At 40.6% G+C, this 27,210-nt stretch overlaps 1 protein-coding gene across 1 annotated transcript; it reads left to right on the forward strand.

The window, feature by feature from the left end:
* Positions 1-1,573: 1,573 nt before the first annotated feature.
* CALCRL (calcitonin receptor like receptor) lies at positions 1,574-26,540 on the forward strand. The gene is made up of 12 exons (XM_062506719.1): positions 1,574-1,667; positions 2,687-2,831; positions 4,289-4,399; positions 5,297-5,409; positions 7,740-7,831; positions 12,406-12,532; positions 13,915-14,068; positions 15,280-15,340; positions 15,446-15,512; positions 19,811-20,029; positions 20,368-20,409; positions 26,319-26,540. The coding sequence occupies exons 1-12, from the start codon at positions 1,617-1,619 to the stop codon at positions 26,538-26,540; spliced, it is 1,404 nt and encodes a 467-aa protein (XP_062362703.1). The 5' UTR covers positions 1,574-1,616.
* Positions 26,541-27,210: the final 670 nt, after the last annotated feature.

Consider the following 27,210-nt stretch of genomic DNA (forward strand, 5'->3'; position numbering starts at 1 on the left):
TAGTCTGGGTTAAGCAGGCACAGCTGATTTTACAACACATTTCTTGTCTTTGCATCAGGCTATAAACAGCAGTGAATTCATATTTAGTAGTTAATAATGTCCTACAAGATGCTGTTTATTGTTCTGCAGTTGTATTAGGAGCACCCTAATACAACGTAAAAGCAGAAAATAGCAATGTTGAACGTTTGCTTTTTTGTGACTGAGGCAGGGGTGAGTAGCTTGGGTTTTTAATGAGCCTTTTGTACCATTATCTCTGCTGGCCAATGCACAGCCACTTGTTTGTCATCCCCCATTCTCTCATAGCACATCACTGCTGAATAAGGAAAACTTCCAAAGAAGAGAGCAAGTGTGATGTGAGGGGGAATGGGCTGGGGTCAGGAGGCAGGTTTGTGTGTGGGTACAGCACCCACAGCCCTCGGCAGTCTCTGGCCCTGGGTCTCTGAGCTGGGTGAGCTGTGTGAGGGACTTTGGGTGTGCAGGGATTCTTAAATCACAGTGTCAGAGTGGGAGTCAGTTCATCTGGACCAGGCAGCTGAACTCACGCGCAAGTTACTGCTTTTATTTTAGCTGAGAATAACTTCATTAATGCTGCTGCAAGAATAACTTCATCAATGCTGCTGCAGTGAGATACTTGGATTTTTGAAATGCAGTGTAGTTGTAATGACTAAACTGAGTATGCAGAGGTCATTTTCCAGAAGAAAAGCTCTTATGTCAGTTCCAGGCCTGGCTTTATGATCTTCTCAGGATACTTCAGGACACTGAAATATTAAAAGACAAAACTCTTTGACATTTCCCTTCCTTTTGAGGCAGTTGTCACAGCAGGGTTACACGAGATAGATGGTCTGTGTGCTTCATACATAATGGTGTATGTTTTATATTTTGGGTGAATTTTTCACTTCAAGAATCAATTCCAGCAAGAGTCTGCAGTGTAAGGTGGTCATTGCTGGCTTGGGTATTTGTGTTTTCTTCAAATGACAGATAAAGAAACTACAGGTACTGCAGATACAGAAACTATTTTACAGCTCACTATGAATTCTTGCATTGCTACTATCATCCTTGCAAAGCTGGAAGTTCAGGACGAAGCGGCTTCTCACTAGATCACTTATTCCAGAAATGGCAAAATTAAATATCAGGAGGCATGAAGAAAATGGACAATAAATGTGAGTGTTTGAAAGTCCGAGTGCATTTGAGGGAACCGACCTGCAGTTTGGTGTGGTCTCCCAAAGGCAGAGATGGCCCCGAGTGCAGTTTGTGTCTCGGGGCTCTTTGCATTGGGGCTGGCACCAGGGACCTGCCTGGGAAAAGCCTCTGCAGGTGCTGCTTGGGCACTGGAGGCAGCAGTGCAGGAAAAGCCTGCTGCTGAGTCCAGTGCTGAGCAGCTGAGTGCCTTGCTTTGCTGCCACGGTGTGCGTCCCTGCGTGCTTCGTGTGACAGACATCACGTGCGAAAAGGAGGGGAGAGGACCTCCATCAGTTTCTTTGAGTTCAGAAATAAAATATGAAAGTCTTTTATCAATTTTGGCTTTCATTAACTGCTCAGTTTCTTTCTTTTTTTCTTTCTACTGCAGTTTGAGTTCATTCAGCTGCGACATAAAATTGACTGCACCAGATATAAAAATGACAAAAATCTGGATCACATTTTCGCTGCTCTTATTATCGGTTACTATGGTGAGTCTTATGAATTTTTAAAATCACTTCCAGTTTTAACAACACTGTAGAGAGTGCCACAGAAATTATTAATATGGAAGTGCAGAAAGAGCTCATCTTGTGCTCAAATGCAGCTTCTGCACAGCAAGATCTTTATCTACCTTCTGTTGTCCATCAAATTCCTTTGGCGAAGGACCAGAAATAGTATTTACCTCTGCTGAATCCAGTACATTTCTCTGCTGGCTCAGAACAGTAGCAGTGGACAAGTGACACAGAGACAGTTCCCTGCAGACCCCAGGAAGAGGAGGTGACAACTAACTGAGATTCAGAGACATCCTCAGAAATTTTAATTTCATCCCTCGTATGTACAGCTTGACCGTGGTACAGCATTTCAATCTGCAGCTTTGTTTTTCTGTGAAGCTTAATATCTTCCCATAAAATATTTAATTCCTATTAAAAATCCACTTTAAAGGTTCAGGTTTTGGTCAAGATCAACTTTTCTAAGATTTTTAAATTTTTAATAACTATCAGAGTGGATGTCTTGTCCTTTGAATAACATTCTCTGTTCTGAGGGTTGGCTTTATGGTTCACCAGGCTGCAGAGAAAACAAATAGCTCTGGACAAGCTAAATGCTTCAGTGCATAAAATATATGGAAGGTCTTTTTTCATAAAGGATCATTTTGGACTTGACTGAAGTGTCTTTTAGACTAAACTTTGATATATTTCACTGGGTTTTACAGAAGATGTTCATGTGCTTCTGTCTGCCTCAGTGCTTTCTATGCATGCTGCCATTCTTATTTACAAATCTTGCCAATTGTTCCTACCCCACACTCATTCAGGAGACATTTATCAAGACTCAATAGTAAGAATTGCTAAATTAACCAGAAAAACATAAAATCATGTTGTCACTAATAAGATTTGAAGATCAGTATCTTTCAGGAGAATAGTATTTGAAGTACAATATTTGAAAAGATTTTTGCTGAAAAAGTTTATACTGGAGCTTGTTATGTGGTTTGCTAAAAGAAATGTTATTTTCTCAGTTCTTTGCCACTGCTACTCCAGCTGAGGGACATCAGAACACCACAATGGACTTTGCCCAGCTGAGTGTCACACGGAATAAAATCATGACAGCACAGTATGAATGCTACCAGAAGATTATGCAAGACCCTATTCACAAGAAGGAAGGTAGAGATTGTTTTCCCATGAGGTTTTACTAATGCAAATGGTCAACAGAAATTATTATAGTAATTCAGGTTCCTTTAGTTTTATTAATTTCTTCTCTTGCTAGCAATTATTTTTCAGGTTGTAACAACATTTTCCCAATTTTTTATTAACATTACTTTGGGATGCATGAAATAATATGTTATACTATCTGCCCGGAGCACCACTTCTGATATAACAAAAAGCTTTTCTTTTTGATGAAATAAGAAAATGTTAATTTAAATAGATATCTGTATTAAAAAAATCATGACTAATGAACCTCACCACCTTATTTCATTTCATGCTCTTATTATACCTCTTTCTGTCTGGTCACGTCTGCCTTTAAAAAATTAATCCACACTTTTTCCCTGCTCGGAGGGTTGTGCTGGTGTCATTATTGCTTTTCCTGATAAGTCTCTCAGAGCTGACTCCACCTGTTGCTGTATTCACTTGGTAGCTTCTGGAAATACTGAGTGGCTTTTGAGGCAAGGAAAGGTGATTGTGTTCTTCTACAATGAGATATTTTTCTCTTCTGAAATGATTCTTTGGAGGAACTCGGTGCCTGGAGGTCAGAAATGGATACAAAGGTGGTAGTGTAAGCTTATGCCCAAGCATAAAGGGGCCTCACAGCCTCAGGAGGATCTGCACAAATGGGAGATGAGGAGGAATTACACGATGCTGGAGAACTGCAGCCTTTGAGATGGGGACATTATTAAGCCTTTAAAAGAAAACCGAAGTGAGATAATGAAACCATCTTGAAATTTGTAGAGAGGCACACGGTCATTCTGCGTTCCTTTTGGGAAAGAAGCTGTTTATAAAATGCCAGCTCATTCTCGAGGGAGGTTTATTTTAGATGTTGAAATGTGTGTGAGCAATGAGGCATTGGAACAGGCTCTCGAGGGACACTGAATTCCCTGTCCTGGGGCACTTAGGGAAGTGTTTGTCCACAGTGACTGCTGCAGGCTCAGCCCAGCCTGAGGCACAGCAGCTGGGGCTGCCTCCCAGCCAGGCTTTTCTCATGGCTTCTGGGATGCCACTGTGTTTTCTATGAATGAGCAAACATATGTACAGGCTTGGTATCCATCCAAAATAGAAATGAATTCAGTAAAGCCATCTTTCAGTGTGTGAGGCTCTTTGCTAAGGTACATTATTGAGTGTCAATCAGTTCAGGGGTTTTTGCCCACTGTGTTCTAGATCTGAGGTTTGCAAATTGTACTTGTAGGCCATTTCAGGGTGAATGAGAAAAGATTTTAAAATGTTTTCAAAGAAATGTGTGTATAAGGAACTGTCTCTATTGAGTGAAGTTTTAATCAACCACTGCTAAATCTTTTCTCTTTTCTCCCCATTGCTGCAAACCTACCTTACCCAGTCCTACACATTACCTTTGAAAGACTCTTCTGAAGCAGGAGTTATTTTATTCCCAGGTCTCTATCTGTTTGCAGGTCCCTACTGCAACAGGACCTGGGATGGCTGGTTGTGCTGGAGTGATGTTGCTGCTGGAACCGTGTCGGTGCAGCGTTGTCCTGACTACTTTCAGGATTTCAACCCATCAGGTATGAGTGCATTGCCTTCTGCATCAACGTTATTTCTCACTGAAGTGGGAGTCTGGGGCTTTGATGTCTCTTGTTTGCCTCACTCAAGTCATTAATGCTCCAGGATTTCAGAAACTCAAGACCCATTTTCCTCTTATCACATAGAAAACTGACAAGTTACTTCTTTTCTAAACTGTGTCCTTGAGGGATTCTGTAGATTAGGGAGTAGGAATTGAAGTTAGATCACACCTTTTTCCTCTTAGAGATGAGCTTTTCTGATGGACAAGCAGAAATATGGCTTAGTCCTTTACCTCAATGTAACAGAAGTTGACAGAGAGTTTCTCCCACTTTGAATCACTTCCTGGTTTTGTGGGCTAAGCTTTGTGAGCATATGAAAAATGTCATTGATTTCTTTGTATTTCCCAGGGTCTTTTCATGCCTCTATTTGATGATAGAAATAATTGTGTTTCCAGCAATTTTCCAGTTTGGTTCTTGAGCAGTCTTACTATTTATGTTTTTCTGCCTGTCCAGTACTAATTTATGGAGGATGTTAAGCTTCAGATTCCATCTTGGATGTTAAGCAAGCCATTTAAACATTCTTGTCACTTCATCTGGTAGTTCTCCAATAGTTAGTTCAATGTATTTTGGTACTTAATGGATTGGAGAGGGAAAATCTATTTGTTTTCTCAAGGAAAATCACATCATTGGTTGTCCTTGCCAAGCAAAAGCAACGGCCTCAAGTTTCTCAGAATTCATAGTAACAAGCAAAGTCTCTCTAGTCATATTAATAAAGCTGTCATTTTTTTGCCAATCTGTATTAAATACTTGGCATCAGGAAAGAGAATTTCAGTGCTGATTGTTGTGCTTTTCTTTCATTTTTCTTCTTTTGTTTTTTCGTTCTGTCAACTTTGATTGCAGAAAAAGTTACAAAGATCTGTGATCCAAATGGGAATTGGTTTAGACACCCAGAAAGCAACAGGACATGGACAAACTACACCCAGTGCAATATCTATACACATGAAAAAGTGAAGGTAGGAGAGGAATGAGTGCATGGTACCCATGTCAAGAAACTGAACTGAGTATCTTTCTTTACAAGTTTCCAAACTTTTCTGTATTTCAAAAGTAGACTCTGTACTTTTTTGGGTTTATGTATAGATGCTATTTTTATAGATTTCTGTTTATCTTGAACATGCCCATCCATTAAAAGATTTAGAAAAAGAAAAATAAAATCTCTAAATGACCTCTTACGGTTACTTTGTGATATGTGAGGATACAGTGGGCAAAACTGCATATTTTTTCTGTTCCCCAGTTTTATGTCTGCTGATATTCCTTATGCTTATGAAACATTCAGTCATGGGAAGAAGCAGTAAATTGAAACTGTAAATTCCCAAGAACCAGGAATATAAACCACAGACCAAGACAGGCTGTAAATTAATTTGGACCTCATGTTAAAGGGTTCAATAGTAGCAGACTGTGTCAAGAAATCTGACCTGTAGTAGAGTTTCTAGCTGCCTGCACCATTGCTGTTGAATGCCTTAGGGTACTTACCTAAAAACCATATTGGCAAAAGATGGTTACAGATGATAAGCCACTTTATTAATGCTTTTTCTCAAATTGTGGGATTTTTATTTTGCTAATGGCAGTTTAATTCTATTAGCAGAATAGCCATAATTCATTGATTCTTGCTAATATTAGGAGGATATTAGTGAGAAAGGAGCAGATCTATGATGATCCCTCTCAATGAATATTGAGGTAGTTCCCCTCAGGCTGTATTGCCACATATTTCAACTCCTGAAGCCACTGTATGGAATAACATCTCCAGAGAAAGCCCTGCTGCAGTTGTGTGTTATGCTCAGCAGCATGATCTCCTCCCTGTGCTGGGAAGGTGGGTGAGACACTGCACGGTACCTCTGGCCGTTGGGCATTAATTCTCATTTTTACTGCCCTCAGCAGTGCTTCCTCCTGCACCACCTCCTGCTTTTGTGCCCATTCTGAATGGTGGGGAAGTCTCTAAATCCTTAAAAGGCACCTCTGTCTAGATTGGTCACTGAGTGAGGGGGTGATACAGGAGATGGACCTGTCGTAGAATGCCTGTTGTCATTTATACATCTCAAATTTTAGCATTTCGGGGTAACGCTTGATTTTTCTCACTCACAAATTTTTCACATTTCAAATTTCACAATAAGCTCCACTTATACATATTGCATCGCTGTTTGGGACTTTTTTTAAGTTGCCTTATTTTAAAAAAATAATTATAATTTGAAAATTTCTAGCGCACATCAAGACTTACCCTTGTGTCATCTTGCAACCTACTTAAAGCTTTACCTGTGATCTTTTTGTGTTACCTCAAAAGTCAGTGTATATAGCAAGCTGCAATTACTCTGTGCTAACTTGGAATGGTAAGTTCAGGGGATACACAGAGTTTGCAGTACATGAGCATTTGGATTTGTGCTCTAACTCTCCCTTTGGAACCCAAATAGTTGTGCTTTATTGTGAGGGTATAAGGTTCAACCTGAAAATCTTCATTTCCTTATGTGTCAAATTATAACGTCGCATGTAATGCAGCAAGGTTTTTTTGCAAGACAGATTCCATGACTGGAAGCAAAGGTTTGCTGCTTTCTGATAAAACGAGTTAGTTAATTAATATATTAGCTACAAGAAGTAATGATAACATGAACATACTCCAAATATTAAATCACCGGTTCCCTTTTTTTTTTTACCTTTTGTATCTACCCAGATTTTTGTAATTCCGTAATTGGCAGTAGGCTTATTTAGCATAATATTGAAACATGACTATTTAACATATTAGTCTTCACTATTTTTGAGTCATTATTAGTTTTTTTCATGCCCTTCCTGAAATGCTCAATAAAAACCGAATTTCCAGTACCATAATCATAGCTCATTTTGAAGGAAGTATCTTTAAATGCTGAGAAGAAATCTGTGGGGGAAAGATTACATAAATTCATGCAGGAAGCATGAGCTTTACTTAGGATTGTGTTAAGAAAGGGATCAAGCCTCAGGCAGCAATGCACCCACTACAGAAACTTAAATATTAAGCCAGATTTATATAAATATTCTGAAAAAAACATAGCACTGTATATTGGATAGTTGATGTTTTAACTGGTAAGAGGTAAATGTCAGTGATTTCTTCAGTTAATCTGCTGTGTTCCTTATGGAGGGAGATTTTAGTAGGATGTTGTTTGGCAGGATTCTGGACTTGTTCCATCATTACTTGAAATGGCTTTGGGGGTTTTTTCTGATTAGTATTGTAGTCACTTTAACTGCAAGAAGAGACATATAAATATGTGCTTTATCAGCAGTAGCTCTGTGTGAATCACTTGGCTTTGTTTTTGTGTTGCAGACTGCTCTGAACTTGTATTACTTGGCCATCATCGGACACGGTCTTTCAATTGTATCCCTTCTGATTTCTCTTGGCATATTCTTTTATTTTAAGTAAGTACATTTAAAATCCTTCATCAAATCCCAGTGGTGGCTACAGTCCTGGTTTCAGTGCTCTGTAACACCAGCCATCCAAATTAAATTAGATGGAGAAGGAAGGTGAAGAAAGCCAGCATATAGGTTTGCTGTTGGACTTTATATTGTAACAAAAATTGAGGTTTCTTTTCTCAGAAGCCTAAATTCAAAAACCTGTAACCCAAAAACTGTAGAATATATTGAAAATTGGAAATAGGAAAGTGTTTGTTCATTTTGGGTTTGTGATGTCTGGGTTTTTTTAGTGATAAGTTACAGTATGGATACTAGGAATTGGACTCCGTCCTTGTGGGTCTCTTCCAAGTCTGGGTGTTCTATGATTCAGTGTTATGCCAAGCATCAACTAAACTAAAGGGCAAGTCAAACCAAAACAGTGATGACATTTGATAGGTACAGTAACATTCCAAAGTGGTACTCACAAAATATGACAACTGTAAGGGGAAGTAAGTAAAAATAATCCCCTTTTTTTTTATTCACAGTATTGTGTATGACAGGCTTGTCATCTGCTGACTAACAGTTATGATGTCACCTTCTTGAAAGGAAATTTGAGCAGTGTAAATCCACTGTCCCAACAGCTCATAATAGAATACACAGGCTTTTTAAAATTAGACTTATTACTTCATATTTGGTGGACTTACTTTCCTTCCCTATGAAAGGCTCCTTTTCTTTTTCTTGTCCTTTAAGAAGCTGCTGAGACCTGGTGGAAAGGTGAACCCAGGAGTGTTGCCACAAGAGCAGAGCTGAGAAAGACAAGTTGTTCCCAGTGCCAGCTGCTGCCATGCCCAGGATGGGCTCCCCTTGTCAGCCTGGTTTAATCAGTTCATAAAACACCTTCTCCTTGGCCATGCACATCTGCTCCTCACACTCACCTGCTCCTGCCCCTGTACCCTGCTGCCTCACTCCAGCTTCCATGTCCTCCTGACTTTTAAATAGGAATAGCAGCCACACTGGCAGTGGATGCTGCTTTTCTCATGCTGTGGGCTTTGATTAGGTGGTGGCAGCTGATAGCTGATTTTTAAAAAGTTCTTTTTAGTCACATCTGGCTGAAAGCAGTGCTTCCACTTTAGCTGAGCATTATTTCCCCAGGCTTCCACAGCATTTCTGCAAATCCCCAGTAAACAGGAGTGCTTCAACTTTGCAGCCCTTCTTTTGAAATCCAGTATTCAAGGTGACATTTCAGCCTTTTCTGATCTTGTTCCATAAAGGAAAACACATACAATTGTTTTTCAGTCTATTTAATTTTGTATGATCTGTAGAAACAATGCTTCTCCTTTCCAAATTAACTTTCCTTCCACAACTCAATGTGTGAAATGTCTCTGAGTCCTTATAAGAACTTTGATTTTTGCATAAAAAGGTTGGTGCTGTTGCAATAAATTTCACAAAGTTTAGCAGACTAGATATCTAATGTGACAGGAAAAATGCTCTAACAAAGGGGGAAAGAAAAAGATTTGGAGTAGGATATGATTTTATAAAATCACAGAGAGCCAAGCATGCTTTTTCTATACCATAATATGAAAACCAAAGTAATTTCATCTTTGCTTGTGGCACTTAGTGCAAAAGCAGGTGATCTGTTGTGCTGCCATCCTGTGTCACGTTTGTATCACCATCCAGGGATTTTCTTCTCTGGGAGCCAGGATCATCTGTCCTCAGAGAACTGCATGGAACGAATCCAGACCCACAAACCACATTTTCTAGACTGTGGTTATGTTAGGATATAAAAGGAAATTACAAAATTCAAAGGAAGCTAAAGAAAGTCCTCTGCAAGCTGTTCTCTTGGGATGTACAGTTCCTCTAAAGTATTTTTAGTAGCAGAAGGGTATTTCAGGACCTAGATTAATACCAGGATGTATTATGTATCAGCTAAGGCTTGGATAATTATTCATAGCTTTAACAGGTGGAGGTTTTCTTTCTATTGTGGGTGGTGTCTTTGAATTTGTCATTTCCAAAACTTTTATTCTGTAAGCCAACTGACAGTTTCCAGACATTTTCTGGTTTTCTGATCATTAGGATCTCTTTAGATTTGACCAGAAATTTGGAACTTTTCCCCAAAGGAAATATCAACTGTTTGGGCTTTGAATTATTTTTTAGGACTAAATTTTTTCTGCATTTTATATTTTGTTTTTTTCATCAGAAAATTTTCTCCTTGGAAGTACTTGTCCAGCTTGTGATTTGTGTTCCCCAAGGGCACTGGAGTTCTTGGTTTAACAGAATGAAATGGATGATAAACTTGGAACTGTGAATGTCTCTGAAAACTCATCTGTGAGACATAAAAGTAACTCCTTGCAGTGTCTCAGCTTTCCCATTCTGTTACATACTCGAGATAATGCTCATGTTGCAAATGTTGAAATAATTGTATGGCTTTCATAAAGAATGAAAAACAAGGCAAGAGAATACTTCAGAAAGCAGCGATTTAGGATAAAAGGGGAGCTGGTTTCAAAGATGCCCCCACCCCTCCCAACAAAATTCAAAGCAGCCAAAAAAAACACCAAACCCACCTGAAATAAAGGAGTTGTTGATTAAGTGTCATGTCAAATCCCAGGACAGCATTCACAGAGGAGAGCAAAGCACTGATTATTGGATTGTTACAGAGACAGGAGCTGCCTAAATCACTCAGTTAATGTCATCTCAGCAAATAATTCCCTTTAGGTGCCTGCCTGGATCTCACTGCTTGAGTTTTGCAGTGTTGAAATTCCTTAAAAACTAAGATCTCCAACCCACTTAGGGGCTTTTGAAAATGTCACCTTTTTTCCTATTGGAGAAATTAATTTTTCCCTAATTCCCAAGATATACAGGAGTCAAAAAAAGAGAAATAGTAATTTAGTAGGAAGTCTGTTTTAATTTTACTACACATGGTTTAATTGAGGGATTGGTCATTCAAATGTACCTAGATCATAAATATGAGAATTAAGTGAATAAAGGATATTATGTCATTAAGAAAAACAGTCAGAAAGAAAGCAATATAGGAAGGATAACAGAAGAGGGAGGGTGCGGAAGCTTAGGAAAAAAATCTTTTTATTACCAAAAACAGTCTTGGTTTTTAAATGTCATCAGTCTTGCTTTCTGTTTCTTGTCCGGTGATCCTTTCATGCTTGGGTGGAGGTGGGTGTGGGTGGGTGTGTTTGAATATTCAACAGGAACAGCTGCGGGATGACCCGGAGAGATGGCCCCATTAGCTGTACGTGCTCTTCCCTGCCCGAGCCTTGAGTCTTAACAATAAGCAGACAGAATTCCAGAGGTTTGCAGGACTTGTTTACACAAAGCCCTTCGCTGGAATCTAGTATTGTCTCTCTTTTCATATATGAACCATACAGGGGAAAAAAACATATAAAAATACATTTTCAAAGAACGTAAGACCCTGCGTGTTATAATCATTAAAAGTTTATCTGTTTGGGGCATTAAAACAAGACTCAGATAAAATCTTAAAGAGCCTAATGGAATCTTATTTTGTCCTCAAATTCATATGCAACCCTGTTTTCCATATTTTGGAGACTTTTATCTTTTGTATTTCCTTCAGCCAAATGGCACGTGGCAAAGCAAAGTTTCCCTTTTAGTAGGTCCCTTTTAATGGCAGCACTGGTCTCTAGAGGGGCTCCCCTCCCCTGTGTTTAGTGCCGTGGACTCAGGCTGTGTCAGGGCTTGCAGGATGTGCTGTGAGCTCAGGGATCTGGGGGTGCTTTGTACACTGCCCTTGGGAGAGCTGCAGGAGATGCAGCCAAGACCTGCCCTATGGCCAGGCTTATGGGGCTGCCCTTCTTTTACTTTGGGTCACCTTGATGGTTGTTTCATCTGTCAGCAGTTTTCAATATACTCCTCCAGCCTTCGGGAGGATTCCATGTCTGCATTTCTCTGAAAAAATGCAAAGGTCTCCCTTCTATCCTCTCAAATTAAAAATAAATTGCCGATGTCCCCCCTTTATCTTTTCTTCCAGGCATGCTATTTGAAAAGGCCAGAAGACTTGATTTTTTTTTTTTTTTCCACCCTTGGGTGACAGTTTAGACGTGTCCCCTGCTGCTCTTTAGAATGTGTTTCTGATTTCTCTCAGTGTAAGTGATAGATGTCTGGGGAGATTTGCATTATTTCGCTTATTTAGATATTTCTATAGCTTTAGGCTGAAAGAAGAAAAGCTACAAGGATATGAGTGCCTTCAAAATATCTGAACAGGTTTGGGTAAATGGAAACAGGATAAGAAAGCTTGAGAGGTGCTTGGGAAAGGTAAATCCTTAGGATAGGTAATTGGAAAATTCTTCAGGTAGTAAACAAAAAAACAATGTAAATCTTCTGAAAATTATTGTCAGCATTTAAATCGTTTTCAGCTGGCCACTACAAAGGAGGTCCTTCCCTCTAAACATATTGGATTTCAGTGTTCATGTTTTCTTCCTTTTGGTGTATTAAATTTGCTCTGGACCTGAAGAGAGGGTTGATGTAAGACTTGTTAGTAAAATCAAAATCTCCAGCTTTTCAAAATGTCAGAGCTGTCCCCAAGTACACATAGTTGTCCTCCCATGTACTCATTTGTTCTTGTTTCTCTTTTCTAGGAGCTTGAGTTGCCAAAGGATTACCCTGCATAAAAATCTGTTTTTCTCTTTTGTTTGCAACTCTGTTGTAACAATAATTTCACTGACAGCCGTTGCCAACAACCAGGAGTTAGTTGCAACTAACCCAGTAAGTGCAAGTGAGTTTGGCAGGCGTGTTTGGGTGAGAAGGGCTGGGGCAGAGGTGCACCCCTGTGCAGCAGAGGTGGGAGCTGCACAGCTGGTGGAATGCTGTGTGTGGTGAGGCTGCAGCAGATGTCTCACAGTGCCTGGCACGCTGCACGTTCGGGGTTGTGAAATAGTGAAAGTGTTCGAAGGGACTGAGCTCACTGAACGCCTCTTCCCAGCTCCACAGAGTCACTTCTGCCCTGAAACAACAGCAGGAAAGCCTGTTCTAGATGGTGTCAGGGAGCCTGACAGCTGAACTCGCCAGGGATGGGCAGGAAAAAAGGGTTTGCGAGGTATTTTAGGTCTGTTTTATGGTTTTAACTTGGCCATCTTCAGTTAAAATAAGAACAATTTATTTTTGCAATGCAAGAGTCTAAAGATGAAGTATACAAAGAAATCCCTAGCTCTGGCTTTATTGTTATTTAGACACGGAAGATAAATCTTAATTCTGTGAAAGTCAGGGTAAAACTCCAGAAGCTGAATTGAGTAAAAAGATAATTTCCTTTTCTCCTGTAGAAGCAGTCATCAATGTGCTGGAAAACACACCTGAGATAGCTGCTAATAATCATCATCAAGTGAGTTAGGTAGCAGAAAATGGTAAAACGATATTGGGGTTTGGTTTGTTTTAAGTTTAGTGGCAGAAATAGAACAACCAAAAAGGCAGCAATATTGGAAGGAGTGGAAAAAATGGATTTAATGTGGCCAAATCTGCAAGTTAGCTGCTGCTCCTTATTCACAACTTCACATTTTAGGCTTCCCAATAAATTATATTAGAGCAGTTGAACTGTAGAATATATTTTTAATGAAGCTAAATACAAATACATGGCAGGCTTCTCCAGAACCTACTGCAGGCTCTCAGTCCCTAGGTGCAGTTATGAATAGGTTAAAACTGGAAGTGCTGTAAACATTTTAAAAACATTAATTGTTCTCTGGGGTAGTTAGATGTTGTGATGGGTAAAACTGAGAGGGGATTACCCACATTAAAGTACTTTTCTTGTGGGGTTACTATCAGATAATTCAAGGATTTTGATGGTTAAATGTGGGAAGGTTTGCAATAAGGCAAAATATCTTAACAGCATTCTACCAGGCTTGAGGATCTTGGGGTTCTCACATACGAATAATAAAAATCCAGACTCAGTTTTATGTCACCATAAAGTATGGGATTGTAATGCCATAAAAATTCTGGTTTAAAAAGTAAATAAATATGTAATTGTAGTGGAAAACAGAACAAACATTACTTTGAGTGGTATTACTTCCACTTCACAAATAAAGCTCTCAGATTTCTGCAAATTAAAAATTTATATTATACTCTGTTTTTGGTTTTGTTTTTGTTTTATCCTGCAGGTTAGTTGCAAAGTGTCACAGTTCATCTACCTGTACCTGATGGGTTGCAACTACTTTTGGATGCTGTGTGAAGGCATTTACCTGCACACTCTGATTGTGGTGGCTGTTTTTGCTGAGAAGCAGCACTTGATGTGGTATTACCTTCTTGGCTGGGGTATGTGATTTCAGCTTGTGTATTTTCAGGTCAATGCAGCCTCTTCCTCCTTCAGACAGCTGTACCTTTGCCTCTCTGAGCTGGAGCTTTGAGTGACAATGGCACACCCCAATTCTTTGTCTGTAGTGTTTTAACAGGCTTCAGATATTAATATAGGAAGCTGTGTGTACCTCTGCTGACAGAGAGATTATGCATTTCTGGAGTCAGGAAGTGACTCCTCCTTTGCATAGAGAAAATAGTCTCCTATTATAAAAAAGACCTTAAGAAGTAATTATTCATTGTTCCTCACCTCGAAGATGTTTATTCAGGAATGAATGTTTGTTTTTGGAGAAGTCTCTCTGTGCCTAGGGTGGAGGGTCAGAACTGAGTTAGAGATGGCTGAGGATTTATTTTTCCAGCAGTTCCATCTGACCTGTACTGTCCACTAAGCAAACAGAGAATAGCTGTAACTGAAGATCTCGAGTAATATCAATATCAAAACTAATAATCCAAGCCTGCTCACTTCAGACAGTGCAGCAGGGCTTATTCACAAAGTGGAAGGGAAGGCTCTGGCAGCCTCTCTGTACTGGCACACTCAGCTCCAGCAGAACCTGGCACCTGGGTCACTGGCCCACTGCAGGCACAGCTGAGGCATGGCTGGAAGGTCACAGGTGCCCAGCAGCTCCTGAAGATCAGCTACCACCAGAGTGCCAAGGGCCCCAGATGACTGATTTGCCTGTTCTTTTTAAAGTTTTTTCCATTTGGCTTAATTCCCTGAGTCTAATTTCAAAGTTATTTTCTAAATACAGCAAGGTACTGATACTTTATCCTCATACCAGTGAGAAATGCTCACCACTGGTCATGCTGTTAAAGCTGTGCTCATGTATACAACCACTGTTTTATTGTTACCTTCCTACCTGGTGTTACTGCAGATTAAAAAGCATCTGTGTTAATAGAGGTCACTTGTTATGTTCTAAAAAAGTGAAATGTTGATTTGCCTTTCCTGTGTGTTATTGTGGATTTCTTGGCAAGTCAGTGGGAATAAGGTTTCACACAGCCCTCAGAAAGAAATTTTAACAAAGAAAGTTTAAATTGGTCCGTGTTAGTTTATTTTCTCTGCAGGTATATAGTTTGGGTGAGGTGAAAATGCAGAAGACTCCTGAAAGATATGCAAGTTTACTTGGTTATTAACCAGGTTTTACTAATGAGGAAAATACTGTATTTCTCATCAGGTTTTCCACTGATCCCTGCCTGCATACATGCCATTGCAAGAAGTTTGTATTATAATGACAAGTAAGTAGCTTCGGCTTGCTTTGAAAAATTTTTATATCTTCTTTAAAATAAAAAATAAACCAAAGCAAATAAATGCCTTTTTTTTTTCCTGTTTGTTTTCTGTAGTTGTTGGATCAGCTCTGATACTCATCTGCTTTACATCATCCATGGCCCTATTTGTGCTGCTCTCTTGGTAAGCATTTTTCAAACAATATTTTGTTTTCTTGTTTGTTTTCTGGCTGCTCTTGATGGGCTCACAAAGGTAGGAGCTTTAAGCTAACATTTAGAGGTCACTGTCACTTGTGAGTGTGCTGCATAACCCAGCAGGTGCCTCAGACACACAGGTCAGGTCTGCTCTGTCTGTTCGTGCAAGGATCTGCTGTGCCCTAATCTGTAAACTTAAACCCAATTCTAAATCCTTTCCATTTTTATTCTCTCTGTTTTACACAGAAGATGAAACCCTGTTTTCACAGAAAAGTATAGGGGATTTTTTTTTGTAGGTTGTTATTTCTATTGTTCTGGCATCTCTTCACAGACACATCACTTAAGTAAAGCTCTTTTAAGCTGAACTCTGACTTGTATTAGAATTTGTTTTAAATAGCAATGTAAAAATTTCTGTAAAAGCTGTAAGACTGTAGTATCTTCTATTAAGTGACCTCATTTTAGGATGTGAGGTCTTTTTTCTCCTTCAAAGCAGTGGCCTCCCCAAAATCACACTGCAAGTGGCCAGACTCCTGTGGGATTCGAATGCACTGGATCTGTTCCAAATGATCAAGTCTTGTTTCTAATCAAGGCCACATTCAGAAAGTTCTTTGATTTTACTGGAGGCATAATAATCATCACTGGGGGTTGGTCTGAGCACAGTCTTTGTCCATCCTCTTTGCAATTTACAACTTTTTTTCACCTTTGGTATTCCTATATTTTTCATGGCCCAACTGGAAGTGTTTCTCTTACATTTTTCTTTTCTCAGTACAATCAGTGAATTTATTTGAAAATCATGCAGGAATAACAGATTAAACTGCACATCTTGCCTGTGATGTGAAAGTACTTTAAAGGAGTTGCTTTCCTTTCCGGAAGCAAAAGAAAAAAGGGATTTTTTTCAATTCAGAAAAGACAAGGCAGGGCTAAAGATATTAGATTAAATGCATGTGTTTAGGCTTTGTGAACAGAACCCTCATTTGCTTAAGCAGCTTGCTTGCCAGATACAATTTCCACACTTTACTAAGCATGACCTGCTTTAGTAGACATTTAAGCAACAACATTAAACTGCAAATTAAATAACGAGGGGGAAGACACTGTTTCTATTTGCAGGAGCAGATCTCAAGGAACATGAAGGGGACTGTCAAGTGAGTGCCAGGGATAATTGGCAGAAATCAATGGGAATTTAACTCTTGTGCATCACTGAAAATCCTACAATTACATAAAGTTTAAAACAACGCTGCTTTTATGGTCCCTGTTGTTACATAACTGTGGTCGGTTCTTCTGCCAAGGAAACAGGAGCAGACACAGGTTGCACTTTGATTGGAATTGTCTTCAGCTCACCATTAAATTACAACTGTCTGCCTAAGCAATCACCATTAAAGAAACAGAGTGGGAATGAGACAGTAGAGGGTGATGTTAGTTTTCATGCTAGACAAATATTGATCAGAATTCAGAGGGGAAGGGAAAAGGAGTTGGTTTGCACTTCAGTGAAAGCAGTTGTGATTTCTGTGGGGACTTCAGATGTGCCAGTGCTCTTGTGGTTTTGTTTGTTTGGATGCCACTGGACTATTTAGTTATGTCCTTGTTTGTATAGATATTGTTACAGGGATGTTCCTTCCTCTCTGTAATAATGTTATGTATTGGCAGACCATTACAGATTCCAGTTCTGAGTGAAGGTGTGCTAGAAGGAAGTTCAGGTGCTCCCTGTTTTGTCTTTCATGTCCTTGTGTTTAATGACTTTAAGCTGAACTCGGTGCCAGGCTCAGGAATTTAGAAGCTGAATGCTCAGTTGTGTCCACGCAGGCAAAGATATGGAGCTGCACAACTGCATTAAAAGCCAAGCAAGGACTACCAACTCATATCTAAGAATATCTGAGTGCCTCGAGTGAGAATGATCTGTTTATATCATCCTAAGGAAGAACTGAAACAGAATTTAAACCTACAAGGAATATTATAGTACTTAGTGCAAATTCAGCATGGAGAAAAGGAGAAATATCACCTGAGGAGAGTTTAATTCAAAAACTGCAGCCCCTGTTGACTTAGGAACTCGGCTTCAATTCACTGCCACTCTCAAGCCAGAACCTAAATGCTCCTGAGTTTCCACTATAAGCACCAAGACATTTTTTTTTCTAGGATTGCCTTCTCTGCCTTTGTTTCTATTTTTGCTCAGTTGTCCTGTTCAGTTTTCAGGTCACTGTGGGGCTGTTGCTGTTTCACTCTGTGTTCATTGTGCAGATAGCACAACAGAGCTCCTTTGGGCTTTTCCAAACCATCACAGTCAGTTTGATGATAATGTGCATGCGAGGAGTTCCACTGCCCTACTTTTGCTTAAATGTAAAAAGCTACTCACCACCTTACTTAAAACCAGGACCTGTTTTCATCACTTTAATTAAAAATTCAGTTCATCCTGAATCTCCCTCTTATTTTCTGACAGAAGAACTATTCATCAAAAATTGGTACTACACACTTGTACTGACACTCATCCTGTTCTACTCAACTCTGCCCTCTGCCTTGCTTCCTCCAGCTTTCTGTTTGCCCTTTTAGCTATTTGCAAACTATATTTGCATGCTTAATTTTCTGCGTTTTGGTTTTGGTGGGTGAAACAAATAGAAACGCTCTGTGCATATTGTGAAAGAAACAGCTATTTATGCCTGGCTGCTGCAACTTTCATCTCCAATTAGCACTTAAGGATAGTGTTATAGGAATTGGCCATGCTACCAAAACATGAGAGGGCAGAAAACTCAGTGTTTGGGACTTGTCAATGTTGAACAAGTAGATTTGAGAAGGATTAAATTTAGAAATGGAGGAAGGACTCATTGTCTGCACGTACTATAGGAAGTTGGATAGAGATTGTGGGCTACATAAAATCTAAATAAATCCCTCGAGAAAGAATCAGAAGAACTTGGCTGTTTAAACAAAGCTTAAAGGTAGCTGGAGGCTTCCAGGAGAAATTTATGCAGTAGTTTCCTATGTAAACCAGCTTCCTGTTAGAAGGATTTAAATAGCATGTAAGTAGAATATAAGTAACATCCCATATCTGTAAAGGGCCCTGTTGCTATAATAGCACACAGCTATTTATTCTGAAAGCCTGAACTGACAGAAAGAATTCTGCCAGGGCTGTGGAGGCAACGTGACACCCCTGGTCTGAAATGCCTCCCCTTGCAAATGCTTGCACTTGTGCTACAGCAAGACAGAGCCTCCTCCTAGACCAGGAATTCTGAGGCATTTTAGAAGGGAGTTGTCTGTCTGTCTGTCTGCCAGCTTCTTCCCATGTCCCCCTTTTGTCTCTGGTTGTTGGCAAGGCAGACAATCCTCGGGAAGCTGAGACAGGAGCAGAGCCTGTGTCCCTCCTTTCCGTAGCAGCTCCCCAGAGCACTTCTGTCCTGTGTCTGTGCCTTGGGCAGGATAAGGGGATGGACTGGCTGAGCCCTCGGGGTCTCCTCTACCTGCAGCTTCCTCCCTGGCTGCACGGGAGATGTGGGCTGGGATCATCCCTAAGGCTGCTGCTGCTGCTGCTCTGCTTCCTCATCCCTGGGGGATGTGTGTGTATCCATACAGATACCTGTGTCTGGGTGTCAGGTGTGTGCTTGCTCACAAATTGGCAGTTTGGGATGTTTTTTCTGGTGAAACTGGAGGAACAGAGACCATTTCTAGCACAAAAAAGCCTTGGTAACTATGGAAATAAACAAATTCAGTAGTGCAAGGGAATGACACAGAGCATCATCTCAGTGCTTGCCCCATTGGCAGCTCTGCTGAAAGAATGAAAGATCCAACCATTAGCTACTATGAGAATGCCAAATCCACTGTTTGTCTAGAGAAATATACAGTTCCTTATACCAGCATTTTGCCTTTTTTTATTATTATTCTGATTTTTTCTTCTCTATAAATTTAACAAGTTCATGTTTGAAAAATAAAAAGTAGCTTTTTGAAGAACCATATATAAATACAAGAAAGGAAAAAGCATCTTCCTCTCTCTTGACTAACCTAAAAAAAAAAAATCAATCCTTCTCCCATGCACTGTTATTGACAGCAGAGAGAAAGGTGTGTGGATTGTTACCACTGGCAGGTACCTTGGTTCGAGAGTTCAAGGAATGGGTGTGGATACTGGAAGTTGGAGCCACATCTCAGCTACTTCAAGGTGTTTTCAAAGGCGTTTATCTGATATCTCTTGTGCAATCACAGCGCTCACCGAGCAGTGTGAGTTTGCACTGTCTGGTTTCCAGTCTCACAAATCAGTGTGCAGGATTATTTTTCAGACCTCCTTCTCAGTGTCATTTCCTTTTCCGACAGGTGAACCTTTTCTTCCTGCTGAATATCGTTCGTGTTCTCATAACCAAGCTGAAAGACACCCACAAGGCTGAGTCCAACCTGTACATGAAGGCAGTGAGAGCCACCCTGATTCTGGTCCCCCTCCTTGGCATCGAGTTTGTGCTGTTCCCGTGGCGGCCCGAGGGCCGGATCGCGGAGGAGGTGTACGACTACGTCATGCACATCCTCATGCACTACCAGGTGGGCAGAGCTCAGCTCACCTGGGCTCAGAGCAGTTGGTGTGGCAGTCAAATTAAAGAGAAGTGACTGTGCTGTTTCAGTTTTTAAAGATCTTCATCCGGTAGTCTTTGACTTTTCAGGATGCTGAATTCCCATTTAATTGCCTTCCAGTTTTTCAGAGGAAAGAAACGTCATGGAAGAAAGCTGGCGCTGTTTTTAGAAGTAATTCGTCGTGTTTTGATTTGTCCTGCATTTTCTCTGCTATCTGTATCTGAATTTTATCAGAAACCTTTAATTATCTCACACCTGAAGTAGCCTGCATGCATATGGATTAAAGCAGAATCTTTTTTATTTTACAGGGTCTACTGGTGGCTACAATTTTCTGCTTCTTTAATGGCGAGGTAGAGTAACAACTTTTACTATATCTATAATAATTTTTCTTTTTATATGTTTTTGTTTCAGCAGTTAAGGAGGTGGTAATTTTTTCATTTTTATTTGTCTAAATTAAAAAGAGGAAAACAAATTATCATGATGCCAAGAGCAGAGCTTGGAAAGGACTGTGCTATTATTCAAGGCACTATTAACTGTGTTAGGACTGATTCTTGGGTGCTAAGCTATACACACACATTGGCCTTGATTAAGAAATTGAAGGCAGTTGTCACTTTGTTATAAAGTCCATATAAATATCCTAACACTGCAAAGCACTTCAACGCCCAGAAGGTTTATTTGTCTGTGCTGGAAGCTGTACAGGATGCTATCCTGGAGAGTCACTGCTTGCTCCTTCTGTAGCAGGAACAGGACACACTGCACACATTGCTGGGCTGGGCTGTGGCTGTACCCCATGGCAGAGGGCTGGAATTAGATGGTCACCAAGGTCTCTTCCAGCCAAACTCCTTCTACCAGTCTGGGATTATTTTAGGATGCTCTCTGGGAAAATTTCAGGCTGTGGTTTGGAAAAGTGTTTTTTAGCAGAAGCGAAGGGCACCATTCCAAGAATCAGACCTTAACAGCTTCGGGCAGGAATTTGTGTGGGTTAGAAGTGCATGTTCAAGGTACCATGATCAGCCAGTTCCAAGGACAAACCTTGTTCTGACATTAGAGGGTTGTGCCAGGTTTCAGTAATAGATGGTATTGATCCTGTTGAAGCTAACAAGCTTTGCTGTTATCTTGGATAGCTCAAGGTCCCTGGAGTGCACAGGGTGAGTTTCATATAGAAACTCTGGCCCCAGGCTGTATAGAGAACACTTCCAGAGGCTTCGTGTCAGAGATCAAAATAGTAGGAAGGCTAAAAAAATATATCTAAAATTCTTAATGTTGCTCTTGCTTGCAAAAAAAAAGAAAAAAAATAAAAATCCCAGCAACCCCAAAACAAATGAACTAAACTACCCCACCAAAAAACTTAACTGGCAATTTGCCAATACTTTTGGCAGAGGAACAATTACAATGTTATATTTATTCCTACACATCTGTTTGCTCATTTGTTCTACATTTAGCATGGTTACAGTATAGACTGTAAGCAGAAATGTGGGAGCAGCCAGATGTTTTCCTAGGACTGAATCCTTAGGGTTTTTTATCAGGTCTTCTAAAATTGTGTCAGTGTGTTTCTGCAGTGTTATTGGGCAGTAATTTTTACTCACAGGTAAATATTTGGCTAATGCTAGAATTGATTCATGTAGATTGCCCTTCCTTCTCTTCCCAGCTCCAAAGCTGACAGAATTGCAAAGAAACTACCATGGGCTCTGAAGGTTTATTTGTGTGTCTTTGTTGTGTGTCCCCCCACCTTAAATGCATGAGTCCCACTGATTTTTTGCTAAGGAAAAGATGAAGATAGGTTTTCTCCAAGTTCAGTGGGCCTGGGGCAGAGGCCTTGATCTGATTTTACCACAGAGTAGGTGCAGGTTCAAGTCCCTGCTCATATATTTGCTTCAAAGCAAGAACATCATTAAGTGTTCTGGATCAGATCTGATCACTTGCCCTCACTCTGCATTGACATTTCACACACTCTTTCCCTTCTTTAGAGCAGAAAGTTCATGATGCCTTCAGAATGCCACAGTATAGTTCAGAATGCCTTCAGGTATTTGGAAAAAAAATCTGTTTGTTCTGCTGCAGTGGAAAATTAGGGAGGAGGGATAGAAAACCTTGAAATTTCTGCAGTTTTTATGAAACAACTTTGTCCTCTGCTCAATTCTGTCTTCATCCTTGTGCCACTTCCAAGGCTGTTTTTAATTTTAAATTACGATTGAGTTTGAAATCTATTCCTGTATCTGTTAATATTTCGTTGCTAAAAACTCATTGTTTTTTTTACATATCGTCTTCTGCTGTGTAAGAAAAACGAAACCTGAGTCATCCTCTAAATTCACCATGGGCTCATCAGTGGTAAATGATGAGCTCTTCCACAACTCCTACAAATGCTAGCAAGTGAATCACTGCTTGAATATCTACTGGCAGAATAATGTTTAATGTTTAAAGGAGGATTTAGATATTTTAACGTTAATTAATTTACTAATTCAGTTCTTAGACCATAGACCTGGACTTAGTTAAATATATATGTCTGTATTTGCTCTCTAGAGAGTGAAAATTTGTGCTTCTTAAACCACTTTTGGGTTCAGTGCTTCAGTGACCACTATTTGCTTTCTTAAATTATTTTCAGTACAACTTGTTCAAGAAGGGACTCTGTGCTTTATAAACAACTGCATTAGTAAGGAAATCCAAGGGGACATTGTAGGTAGGGAAAAACGTCAGCACAGCAAAGGTGTGTTTGCTCTGTCTCCTGAAAGGTTCTGGCTCTGGCAAGTGGGGCTGCAGGCACTCCTCTGCTCCCCTGTGCTCACACCAGGGCCTGAACAGAACCTGCAGCTCAGCTGGGCTGCACAGGGGCTGTGTTTTAAAGGTGATGCTGCTGATGGAATTGACACTCGGAGTGGGGCAGAGATTCCCAGCGGGGTATTGGCAATTAAAAAATGCTAAAAGCACTAATTTCTTCCTAAGTCTTAGCCTTTCCCAGCTGTTACTGCACATTTTAGTGCATTTAGCACCAAATATCGGGAGCCAAATCCTGTTCAAGCAAGACACATCTGGCCAAAAAGTGAACAAAAGTGATCTGCTAGGATAGAACCTCAGTGAAGTTAAGAAATGTAAGAAAAACAGCTGGTATGTGCTGCAGACTGCAGCCAAGGAACATCTCCAGTTTGCAGAGCAGAGCAGCAGGGCTGGCCTGTCAAATCCAGCTCTTCCAGGCACTGCAGCTGCTGGTCACAAACCTCCTCCCGACAGGGTGGGTGTGCAAGCCCTTCAGCTTGGATCTTCTGTGGCAGGGCTTCCCCAAGGACTCTCCCATTCTGCTCTTGGGCCAGCAGCCCACAGGGTAAGATACTCTCATACCATGTTTTCCTGCTCCAGATTGGCCTTAGCATGGCTTTTGGGGTCATACAGGCTGTGGTCAGAGGAGAAGCTTGTCCTGGATCTCTGATAAACCAGTAGGAATAGTCCTGTTGAAATTTTAATAACAGATGCTGTAATACCTACATGATCTGTGTAAGCCTTGTGGGGTTAGTTTGGTTTTTTTTTTCCCTTTCATTTCACTGCTCTACAGAAATGTTGCCATGAAGATCATTGTCTCAGGTTTGCAGTGTTATACAATCTGTTGTATAATAGATGAGATAGATAAGGCTGTGTTGGGGCTTGGTTTGGTTTGTTTCTTTTTTTTCTCCTGGTTGGCTGCTGAGCTGTTTAATTTGTCTGACATTCAACATCAAGCTACCAGTGTTAAAGGGCTGACTGAAAGGAGTCCTTCCTGCAAACTCATCAAATCCAGCCATTAGTAGGTTATAAGGTGAGAAAGAAAGAATGACTCTCCCAGCCGGCACCTCTGTTAATGACTGAAAAACACAATTATATCATTGCAGTATTTTTCATTCAATGCTTTCCTTAATATCCTGTCTTTTCACAAAGTTGAAAATTCTACCCTTCCTGAGCTAAATTTACAGCTCTGTGCCACTGCTCAAAGCTGAGGAGAAGGTGGTGAAAGTTCTGTTCTCTCTTTTGTGGGCAGACACACATACTGTTAATTGATCTTTCCCACCTTTTTCTTATAAATGATTGGAAGGTTACAGAAGACTGAAAGACATTCTCAGCAGATGAAAGGATATAAAACCCTACAAGAACAGACACACAGCAGGACAGAGGTGCAGCTCTGATTCAGCAGTAACCAAGAGGCTTTGGGAAGAATTCCAGGAACACGTGGCTCAGTTAGCAATGCCTGGAGCCAGCGTGATGGGCAGTGGGGCAGGCACAGAGGAAATGCTGTTCTCCCATACAGGAAACCCTTTTTATAGCCCTCTGTCCCTGCCATGGAGCAGCTGCACTGCTTTGCCCTGGCAGTAGCCCCAAAACACTTGTCTTGCAGGGATGCTGGAGGCTCTCAGGAGCCCTGGAATCCTTTGGGTGTCCTTCAGGACTGGTTAACAAAAGCTATTAACAAGTAAAAAGAAGATGAATAATGGTTACTGAAGTAACCAGGAGAAGTGTGGGAGAGGACTGGAGTGTGTAATTTGGCAAGCCTAGTTTATCTCCCAGCTCTGCCAAGACATTTCTTTGACCTTGTTAAGTCACTCAGTTCCAGTTGCTGGCATTTTCCCCACTTCCAGCCTGCCTTGTCTAAAGTGAAAATTGCTCAATGTGTAATTTTTTGCATGCATGTCTAAATTCAAACTCTGAGCGTATTGAAGTTACTGACTGTGAAAGGAGAACAAATAGAACATATCTTAGTGATGAACATTGATTGATTGATTGATTCCAAACTAAATGCCAAGCTTCCAAGTTGGAAATTTTGAATATGCTTCTTGTCTTGGCTTTATGATAGACTACAGGAGATGGATTCAACCTGTGCAGAGGTTGAAGGTTAAGGTTCTGTGTTGGATCTATTCTAAGGTTCTATGCAATGCATATATTAATTAATCAAAAACTTCCCATGCTGAAACAAGAACTCTGCCTTTAGACTCTGAAGAAATACAGAATTTTGATATGAAAAGCACTAAGATCTGAAACTTAAAAGTATTAAGGTAGTTGATTTCTCAGTGTTTGAAGATTTGTGTTTAGATGTTTAGAGTGGATTAGAAAGTTTTTATGAACAGTAAGAGAGTACTTCCTTTGCCCTAAAATGCTAATTTGTTATGTTAATTGGTTGATACTTTTCCTTACTCTTTGACATTTCCTTGTAAAGGATTTGAGAAATATGAAGCTCTCCTTTAAACAGAGGTTTCTGATACCAGACTGCAGGAAGTCTAAAAATTGCACCCCTTTTCTTGTATTTATTTTTATTTTTCATCATTAAAGCCAGAGTAAAATTAGACAAAAGAAGCCATTGTGTGAGGGAAATGGAAATGGAAAGCAAACATAAACCCTGAAGACATATGGGAAATCCTAAAAATATTTACCTACAATATAAACAGTTAACTGGGGTAGTCACTGTTCACTGGTTAGCAGTTAGGACTGCTTTCTGTACAAAGTTTAGCTGAAAAGGAAATTAAATATTCATGACATGTAGGCAGGTTTGTTTGTTTTTTTTTAACATAGAAAAATGTTTGCAAAAGCAACAACAGGAGCTATTAGCATTGTTAGAACTCCCCACTTGGCATCTCCCCTGAAAGAATAATTCCATATGAATTTCATGAATGTGACACTTCATCACTCCACGCTGCCCAGGTGTTTAACCATACTGGAGGGGAGGAAGGCTATGACAAACGCCACATCCTTTCAGTGGAGATGTGTAAACCAATGGGCCCTTCAGCTATTTTATCAGCTTTAACTCTGGTAGAAATGTGGAGTTCAGGAAATTGTCCTTCTAGTCATTTGCTTAAGGTACGGTCAGAAATTGGGAAAGACTGACTCGTGCCAAAATCACGGCAAATGTAAATTATGGCTCGTTCAGTGTAAATGAATTTACAGCTGCTGAGGATGTGGCCTTTTGAAAATTAGCATGAACAGAAATTACCTTTTTCACCTCTGTTTCTGATCTGTCTACACTGGACTGCAGTTCACAGGGGAGGAAGCAGAAAATTGTGTGGCTGCTGTTCCTCCTGCAACCTGTGCTTTGTCTGAGCAGCTAGTACCCTCCAGCTGCCATTATGTCAGATTTGCAGGAAAGTAACGCTTACCTAAGCGCTGAACAACTCCAGACGTCTCAAGTGCTGCGTGGCACGGAGGCAGGCATCCCTGCCCAGCACTCCTGAGCCCCGCGACGCGTCCCTGACCAGCAGGGAGCTGTCCCCCCGCCGTTTTTACCCAGGCTTTGCTTTGTCTCGGGGCGCAGGTGCAGGCTGTGCTGAGAAGGCACTGGAACCAGTACAAGATCCAGTTTGAGCACAGCTTCAGCCACTCGGACGCCATGCGCACGGCCTCCTACACCGTGTCCACCATCAGCGACGTGCAGGGCTACGGCTACGGCCACGACTGCGCCGGCGAGCACCTCAACGGCAAGGGCTACCACGACATGGACAGCGTGGCGCTCAAGACTGAGAAGCTCTACGGCTGAGGGGTGCTGAGCTGCCCCGGGCCCATGCCATCCACGGCTGAATCAGTGACTTCATGGCCAGAAGACCTTCCCGACCCCCTGGGATATGTTTATTCTCCTGAACGATGCAAACTCAACCAACGCGTTTCTCATACGTGTGTGTGTGTGTGTGTGTGTGTATACATACATCTGTATATATACACAGGCATGCATCGACATGTATGTTTGTGTTTCCTTGTATCTATACACTATGGACATCTGTACATATATATCTATATATGTATGTGCATTTATATAAGGATACAAACTTTGCCTCTTCAGTTTCTACTGTGTAGACAAAGTTGGCAAACTTTTGTACAAAGGGAATCAATGAAGGATTTCTTATTTTCTTGGAAGTTTGTATAAGACTGTGCTGTGTTGAAGCCACTTCATTTGCCTACAGAATCTTAGAGTGTAAATACCATACTCTGTTGTCTTAATTCAACCTAGAATAGAACGAAGCAAAATGGTTTAAGTAGGTGCAATAATAACATGAAGTTTTCCGGGTTCCTTTTTTGGGCCAGCATTTGTTTGGCTGTCAGAAGAGCCTGACAGGTAGTCTGAGGTAACAGATTCAAAAATAGATACTGCTGATTTGGTTAAAGAGATTGATGTTTTGGTTTGTTTTCTTCCCACTGTTTTACATCAAGCA

Source organism: Cinclus cinclus, chromosome 21 (genome assembly GCF_963662255.1).
Source record: "Cinclus cinclus chromosome 21, bCinCin1.1, whole genome shotgun sequence".
NCBI classification, from domain to species: domain Eukaryota; kingdom Metazoa; phylum Chordata; class Aves; order Passeriformes; family Cinclidae; genus Cinclus; species Cinclus cinclus.